At 49.4% G+C, this 8,574-nt stretch overlaps 2 protein-coding genes across 2 annotated transcripts; one reads left to right on the top strand and one right to left on the bottom strand.

The window, feature by feature from the left end:
- The first annotated feature begins 861 nt into the window (after window positions 1-861).
- LOC135804509 (metabotropic glutamate receptor 6-like) lies at window positions 862-6,009 on the top strand. The gene has a single exon (XM_065318395.1). The coding sequence runs from the start codon at window positions 2,290-2,292 to the stop codon at window positions 5,578-5,580; it is 3,291 nt and encodes a 1,096-aa protein (XP_065174467.1). The 5' UTR covers window positions 862-2,289; the 3' UTR covers window positions 5,581-6,009.
- A 272-nt stretch (window positions 6,010-6,281) lies between these two features.
- On the bottom strand, window positions 6,282-8,556 carry LOC135804510 (GDP-fucose protein O-fucosyltransferase 1-like). The gene has a single exon (XM_065318396.1). It carries the CDS (start codon window positions 8,466-8,468, stop codon window positions 7,269-7,271), a length of 1,200 nt encoding a protein of 399 aa, XP_065174468.1. The 5' UTR covers window positions 8,469-8,556; the 3' UTR covers window positions 6,282-7,268.
- Between the last annotated feature and the right edge of the window lie 18 nt (window positions 8,557-8,574).

The following is an 8,574-nucleotide window of genomic DNA, read 5'->3' as shown; positions in this document are numbered from 1 at the left end:
GATTGTGCACGTCTGACTGTTCAAAATCTGGTTTAGTTGGTGGACTCGATCGCATAACGTGTGCCCACATTTTTCCATTTTAGAATTGTTTCCTTGGCTCGTCATCTGAGGTCAAATAATTCATCGTTATACGGGTACAATAGTCTGAAAAAATATGTGCAAAACGGTAATAATTATCGAAATTATTATGTACATGACTTTAAAATATACAACTCACTGATAGTTATTTCCACATTGGTTTCCGACATGACGTTTTTGGCTGTTTTCGCGTGCACAGCATGTAACTTTGTTGCATTGTTGGCGCGCGCATTCTTGAAAGGCCGCGCACAGCATGCATGACGTACAGCTACATGACTTGTACATGTATACCACACTGACACAGTCCGAGGCAAGAGCTCCATCACATACCGGTACCACGTACCGGTAATTCCGTCCGCCCATGCCATTGGCGAATGTGGGTGGTGAATCCGGTGATACTGACTGAATTGAATGAATGTCGATGCGGTAGTGTGGCGTCATAATGACTGAATGGCGATGTGGTAGTGTGGTGTCACAACACACACAAGATAATTTATTGTAATCAAGAAGTGTCATATATGCTGCACTAGAAAAAGCAGTCAAGGATAAAGGTATTTACGGAACGAAGCCACAGCTGTGCTCAGTGTCAGTCCTGAGTCCTGTGCATGATGCCAGGTTGTGGTGACAGGAGCTGCACGTGCAGAGTGACGGGGATAATATGGATAGCTAGATACATGTGGGCAGGTCCTTTTTGTGTTTTCTTTGAGCTACACCAAGAGTTGTAGATCTACGCTGCTGAGTCTGTACAAGTCATGGATACCCGGACCCCGGATCCCGATCGGTCGTAGTCCTAGTCAGTAGATAGTCGCTGGTGAGTGGACTAAAATCGTGCGGATCGCTCCGCGGAAGAGAATCACTGTAGCTTGATGCAGCGCAGGGACGCGTAACAAACATGATCATTATCGGGAGATTCTACATCCTGTTCCGTTGCCTGTTTAGTAGTTCTGTTGAGTAGACTGACTCATTGTAAGTGTTATACGTTAGCAGCATCCCCTACTCTTTCAGTCTTTGTAGTATTACTATTACTATTAGTATTACTACTAAAGTACTAGAGCACTGTCGACGCATCCTCGTGGCCTACACAGACAGTGGAGAGTCAGCTCTTAGTCTTACTTCTGGCCTAGCTCATCGCAGCAGTGCTTGGGCCAAAAGTTAGGCAAAACACTGCCATTGCATTGGTTAGCTTCAGATAATTATCAGTCGAGCCGCGCTACTCAACTAGTCTTTACTATAGTTGGTGAAGTCAGAATCGATCGCTTGCGTTGTGCTTCAAGAGATTCTCTAATGTTGTGTCTCAGTGAGCTGTCGGTGTGGAGTAGATCTACGAGTACATAATCATTCTGCTGATCTGGTCCATGGAGAGTGCACCCCAGAGGCCATACTTGTACGGCATCTACAGAAACTCTGCTCACTAGACTCTACAACTCGTAGATCTACTGCGCTGCTGCGAGCGTTCGTGATCCATTGAGCAATGACATCGCGCCAGCTGTACTGACTGTCATGTCTGTGGAGTTGTTCGTCGAGAAATATAAAAGCCTCGCTTGCTGTCGGTGCCTCATTAGTCATTCATAGCCCATTGCATTGCCGCAATAATATTATTGATCACGGCGGTGCGTTGCTTTCCCTGTTACCGCCGCTTTGCTTGTGAAAACACTATCCATAGCCATCGTTGGATCTTCGATGCTGCCAGAAGGCACGTGTAAGCCACTGGAAGAATTCTAAAAATTACTGCCAGCCGAACCCTGCTGTTCCATTTCGACATTATTTTGTCGAAGTCATTGGTTTCACCTGAGAGCCCGGTCAGAATAGTATTAGTAGTACTACTAGCACTAGTGGATGGTGGTGGTGCCTCCTTGCCTGTCCAGCGCGGCGTACGCGTGTGTCTATGTTAGCATTGTACAGAAGTGTTACCGCTAGTAGATCTAATCAACTACGATTAGTACGAAGTACGAGCAGCTGAGGACAGGAGTGTGGAAGGTGTGACCCTGTTGACACCCGTTTGGACACCAGGCAATAACTACGTGTATGTTCATGTACGAGTGATTGTGCTTTCTGAATGCAAAGTAGCAATCGGTGTCTTCACTAGCTCTGTACAGTCGACAGCTGGCTTGGAGCACTGCATGCTGTGTGTTCTTGTCCTGCTGGCCTGGGTCAAGAAGGAGTGACTTGGTGCTCATAATATCCCGTATAATACCCGCCTAGCTGCATAGTATGCACAGCAAGGCCAGCATCCCCTGGGCAATGGATCAGCTGGTGCTATGCAGATGGCAAAGTGCAAGGAAAGGCAGCGGGTTCTCAAGTCACCTGCGCACCAGGGAGCAGGTGTACATGCCGCTGCCGTGGCAGCTGGTGCTGTTTCTGCTCATGTTGACGGCGCATGTATACCTGCCGGCTGGTGTTCAGTGCCAACAAGTCATGTTTGGGCCCTGCAAGGATAACAGTCGTGTATGCAATCGTACCAGCGTCGCTGCAGACCTGTACCTGGGCGGACTGTTTCCGATCCATGCCTTGGCCGAGTACGGGAACGGCACAACGGGCTGTGGCATGTTGGTGGATCAAACGCAGCAGTGGGTGGAGGCAATGCGCCATGCCGTCGACATGGTGAACAGCAACACTGCGCTGCTGAAGAATGTCACGCTTGGCTACGAGATCCGCGATACGTGTCGCCTGTCATCGCACGCCGTCCGACAGTGCCTGGAGTTCCTCGGCAAGTCCACCGATGATGTGCAATGCCCTGCGGAAAGCGAATCGCAGTCGAACAGTAAGCTGATCCCCAGCGTTGTCGGCATCGTCGGACCGTTCTCCAGCTCAGTGAGTCTGGCGACAACAGAGCTGCTGGGTCTTTTCCAGCTGCCCATGGTCAGTTACGGCGCCACGAGTACCCAGCTGAGCATGTCGAGCAGCTTTCCATACTTCCTGCGTACCATACCCAGCGACCGAGGCACGGCACGAGCTATTGCTCGTATGATACGAACTCTGGATTGGGAGTTTGTCGGCCTGATACACACGGCCGATGATTTCGGCGTAGATGGCATCAATGCGGTGAAGAGTGCGCTTGGATTTTCCCGGGTTTGTACGGAACAGATGCAAGCGGAACGAGTAACGCAAATTTGCCAATCTAAGACCTGGGAGATTCGAGAAGGCGCTTCCCACAATGATACCGTCTACGAAGAGATATGGTCAGAACTTCTAACTGATGAGCCAATCAAGCGCTCGACAGTCGTGGTGATGTTCACCCAGGCCAGTGAGACATCTCAGTTCTTCCAGTATCCCAAAAGGTCCGGCAACGAGTCACTCTGGAAGGCAGCGCTGGAGCATAACATTACCTTTATTGGCGTGGATGCTTGGGGCGACACGGCCACTGCGGTTGACATGGCAGTGGGTGTGTCTAGGGGGTCGATCAGTCCCATTCCGCTGTCGTCACCCTACGCGGACTTCCAGTCTCATTGGACGAGCCGCACGCGTTCCAACACCATGGACAATCCCTGGTTCGACGAGTTTTGGACAAGGATGCTCCAACGCCAGTCGGCCATGTCAGCGAACGGAAGCGACGGTAGCAGGAGTGACAGTGAATTTTCTCTAGCTACTAACTACGCCATGGACAGCAAAGTTCCGTATGTATATCACTCCGTGTTTGCATTCGCGCATGCTTTAGACAATTTGTACAATAAACCTTGCAACGGCAGCGTATCATGTCTTGAAGTTGAAGCACGGACAAATCTCCTTGAGGCTCTTAAGAGTGTGTCGTTCACCACCATCAACGGCAACAACTTTTCCTTTGATGATAACGGCGATCCGTACATCTCGCTGTATGATATCAGGAACATGCAAGTGAGTGCAGTAGATAATGCCACGATCTCATTCCCCGCTGTGGGCAATTTCAGCAAAGCGTTGACGGGATTGCGAGGGAACGCGACTTGCAGCTCAGACAATACAAGTGCGTCCAATTCTTCTTTGGACACCTGTGGCTCCGAGTTCACGCTGGACGAGGCAGCAGTGATCTGGAACTCTGAGATCAATACACGGCCGGTGTCAGTCTGCAGTGAGACATGTCCTCCCGGAACAAGGAGAGTGGTCAGGAAAATTGAAGGCAGCACTTCCTGCCAGACCTGTTGCTGGATGTGTGATTCATGTCCGGAGAATCGAATCTCTCTGATGAATAACAGCGATACATGCGTGCCCTGTGAGAATGCGACGAAGAGCAGCGCTGATCACACATACTGTGTTCCGGTGAAAGTTGAACAGTTCAGCGCTCCGTCAGCCGCGGCCATTGTTGTGGTGGTCTTGGCAGTTCTCGCTATTATAGCTACCTTGCTTGGCATTGCGTGGACGTTGAAGAGGTACAATGACAGCTTCTTTGCATTTGGTCGAGAGCCGACACTGTTCTGCCTGTTTGGGATGTTGCTTGCACTGACATCTACTGTATTGGAAGTCAACGGTCCCTCTCACAATATCTGCGTCGCCAGGTTTGTGCTGTCTGCTGTGGGCTTGACTGCTGTTGCCTCGTTTCCGCTCCTGTTCGCGATTCATCGTCTATGCCTGGCACACAACTTCCAGGTGGGCACGATATTCATCTACCCAGCAATCAGGTTTCTGGGAATGCTTGTTGCTGAGTGCATCACTGCAGCCATATTGATTATATCTATCACCGCCGGTGATGCCATGAGTGTCATAAGAACGGTGACGCCCCATGTCAAAGTCGAGTTGGTCTGCGGTTACGACGGTGGTGAAGAGAGCCAACTGGTGTACGATTGTTTGCTGAACCTGGTCACACTGGTGCTGTGTATCTACCTGATGTGGCTGGCGGCACATGGCAAGATGGAGGCCGTTGTATACGATCCCAGGTCTAGATTGTTTGCTCTGATTGCCGTTGCATCGGTCCTGACTGTTGCCCTGGGCGCTGCATTCACTGGAGTCGCGTCGGTCGTTACCAGTCCGGATACTAAAAGTATGCTCAAGCACCTGTCGACCATACAGTTTGTCGTGGGCTACATCATCTTGGTTTTAGTTCCCAGCCTACGCAAGCTTGGCCAACTGTCGCGAGAGGAGGAGGATGAGTACGTCAAGGCGCTCGAGGATGCAACGGGCAGACACTCTCGGTCCTTGAGTGTTGACATTAAGGCAATTGCCAAGAGGGTGCGAGCCATCTCCCGTTCCAGTGGCGGGGGCACAAGCGGAGACTCTGCGGGCCAAATGCCCGAAATTGGTGAAGTGGATGAAGATAAGCAAAGCCTGCATAGTTATAAGCAGGCTCTGAAGACTCCCCTGGTGGAGGATGGAAATGTCAGTAGAACAATGCCCATCTTTTTTCCACTGGCATGTGCCCCCGAAGACGGCAATGCTCGGAACGATCTTGACTACAACAGGCTATCTATACCCAGGACGCCCACACCGACATCAGGTCCTAGCGAGGTATCTCGTTCGCCCCAGGATAACCTAGCTATTGAGTCGGGGACTGGTGGCAAGACAGAGCGTCCAGTCATCAGTGAAACAGCAATGTGAGGCGAGTTTGACACAATGTCATGTTAAGCAAGGCACCGTGATGACTTCCATATACCCTTTCTCTAGTCTCATGTTCCCGGCATTATGACCCGGTACATGTAATAGTGTTTTGGGAATAGCCTGGTGTTTATGTACAGCAGGCTTGCTCTAAAAACCTGAATGTTTCCAATGTTTCGATACACGTACTTACTTGACTTGATAGGATGATTTATTGTCACACATATTTTCGATTGATGGCCTGTCGTCTCCTTCCAGCCAATGGCAGGCCGAGCCATTTCCAAGGAACTTTATTAGACTTGAGCTGATTCTGGAGCTTGGCAATGTATGTATGACTGTATGTATGCTGCTTAGGATGGTGTGCATTCAGCTTGATGATACGAGTCGTATTTCTGATATCTGCTGCACGATCAATAGCCATGTGCGCCTTTAGTTTGCTTGAGTGACTGACCCTGGAAGAAACGGTATTCGTGTTTGGAGACAGAACGGAGCGGGCACACCAAAGATTTTCACAAGTTTGTTACTTTAAATACTTGCAGCGAGTGGGAGTAGGTCGAGAGAGTGTTCGATACACCTGGGTGTATAGTGCAGCAAGTGGGAGTAGGTCGAGAGAGTGTTGAACTGACCAGTACAGTGTACAGTGAACTTCGAATTACACTTTGCTAACTTCGAATTATCAGCACAAATCCCACACATTTTCTATGTAAGTGGAATCCGTGGAACTTCGAATTAATCGGACATGTCCGGTTCGAGGTTTGAATTATCAGAAAAATATATGTGGGAATCGTATTGACAGAAATCGGTCCTGGAAAAACTTCTAATTAAGCGGTATGTTCGAATTAAGCCGTATTCGAATTATCAGGATTCCACCTGTAGTGGTAAAAAGAAAAGAAAAAAAGAGCACAACTGAAAGCTGCATTACAGACAACTGTAGAACAACTCAACAACCAAGAGTGTTTTTCGAAACTTCAGCACTCATGGTCTTGTATCCACTTACAAACACTGGTGGCGAGCGATGTACCGAGTAATCCGACGTTGGTGCCCGAGAGGGTTCTCTGTGGCCAGCGCATGCAAAGCTAGAGGGTGGCCACCTGGCACTGCGCTCCACCTGGCACTGCGGACTTCACTTGCCATCACTGTAAGCAGTATATACATGTATGTATCAAAGCTCCGAGCAGCTGTGTGCCCTCCGACACGTTCTCGGTCACATGGTTTGCCACAGAGGCAATGATGACGCTCACTCGAGCTATCCAAGTGCAAGCCAGCCCGGTTCGTAATCGTGTATCCACTGGTCTTATTGGGCGGAAGAGGCTACCACAGGTGAAACCTCCCTTTCCTAACTAGGCTCCCCATCGAGCAGAGCATACAAATGTGTATCCTATAGCACCTGACTTGAACAAATCACCAGGGAAAGGTATCCACTGTAGACGAGTAGGACTTGTAGTTTAATGAGCAGGAAGTGGGATAAAATTCTGTTTCAAAATAGAAGCACCTAAAAAAACGCGTCATGGTCTCTTATGTGGGGGCCCGACTACTAGTAGGTAAAATAAATATGTCAGCATGTTTTGCAGTTAAACACATCCTAAAGTTGAAGTAAAGTTGCATGTAAAAAAAGATGGTTGCATGTTTCAAATGCTTTCGCAAGCAGCTAACAGTCTGTCTCTCTTAACTATCAACAAGAAGTTCTGGACTCACAGGTCCTCATGGACAATAGGTGAAAGGTGGGATCTTCCATGATTGAAGAAGCTGCTTGACTTGCCATTAGCATCTCTCTCCTGTCGAACAAACGCAGAGAAGGACGAGACACAGTTGCCAATGAAATGATCTGCCTGGGCCAAGATGGCAAGGTCCAGCTGAGGGCGAGGTTTCAGCGCCACCAGTTTAACACTGCTGCCGAGTGCAGACCGCAGGTCATCAAGCATCGGGTCGTCGGCTGTGGCAACATACACGGCATTGGCGCCGATCTTGCTCACGGTCTCTGCTGTGTGCTGTGCAATGGAATGGCGTGAAGGAAGGCACATGTCCTTGGTCACGGTGCCTGTGCCGGCTTCATAGCCGACACACTGGGGTGAGGCCATCAGGCTGGACCCACGTGCCGTATCCACCATGTTACAGGTGTTCACCCAGTCCTGCGCGTTCCGAATGTGAATGCCAACGAACTTCCCGCCCGCGGGCAGGTGTTCAGCAATGAGACGATCTCTCTCGCTGGCTATTGCATCAGACCAAACCAAGTGCTCGTGCAGTGCATTGTTTTTCTTTGTCATAGGAAAACCAGCCGGTGCACCTCGCAAGGCAAGAACTGGATACTTATCGGCCGGAAAACGCTCATCCCACTCGCGCTTTGTGTCTGCTATCTCCGCATTGTAGCTCAAGTAATACTGTTCGGTGCGAACAAATTTTATTCCTTGTGCCCGCCAGTACCAGAAGTGATGATCAGAATCGTCCATGACGCATGGCGGCGAAGAACCTCCCGGGAAGCTAAAACACATTCCAACTCTCTTCTCAGGAGGCCAGTTAGCTGGGGCTAGCTTCTCCATGAAGTCACTAGCAGTGATTACACGATGGTACTGACTGACTGCCTCAACTTTGAACCACTGCTCAAACTGAACTAGGTGTCCATCGTTCCATGGGGGAAGTATCAGAGTGCGATTGATTCTCTTAGCCATTGCCAGACCACCGAGGAAGTGTGCCGCCTGGTTGCCAAATCGCCCCATGCATAGGCAGAAGGATAGATAGCCGTTCGAATCCCATTCTACAGCAGCAGGTTGGTTTTGGACAGTGGTGCCTTCTTCTTCACTCACTGTCACACCGGCACTCGAAATGGCAGAGATAGCAAGAACTAACCACTTCAAGTTCAGTTCATTACTTCTACTTCTAGTGGTGCTAGCCATTCCAAATTTGATTACAAAACATGAGACCTAAAATAATGGAAAAAGGGAAAGTGTTTGCAATGCCAATGCATTTCTGCTTTCTCTCAACAAAAATATTTGAAAATAT

Source organism: Sycon ciliatum, chromosome 1, assembly GCF_964019385.1.
Source record: "Sycon ciliatum chromosome 1, ocSycCili1.1, whole genome shotgun sequence".
Lineage (NCBI taxonomy): Eukaryota > Metazoa > Porifera > Calcarea > Leucosolenida > Sycettidae > Sycon > Sycon ciliatum.
The sequence above is the reverse complement of the archived record's forward strand: the minus strand, read 5'-3'. Positions and strand labels throughout refer to the sequence as shown.

Coding starts and splice junctions, on each gene's coding strand:
- LOC135804509 (XM_065318395.1), top strand. CDS start 2,290: ATGCACAGCAAGGCCAGCATCCCCTGGGCAATGGATCAGCTGGTGCTA.
- LOC135804510 (XM_065318396.1), bottom strand. CDS start 8,468: ATGGCTAGCACCACTAGAAGTAGAAGTAATGAACTGAACTTGAAGTGG.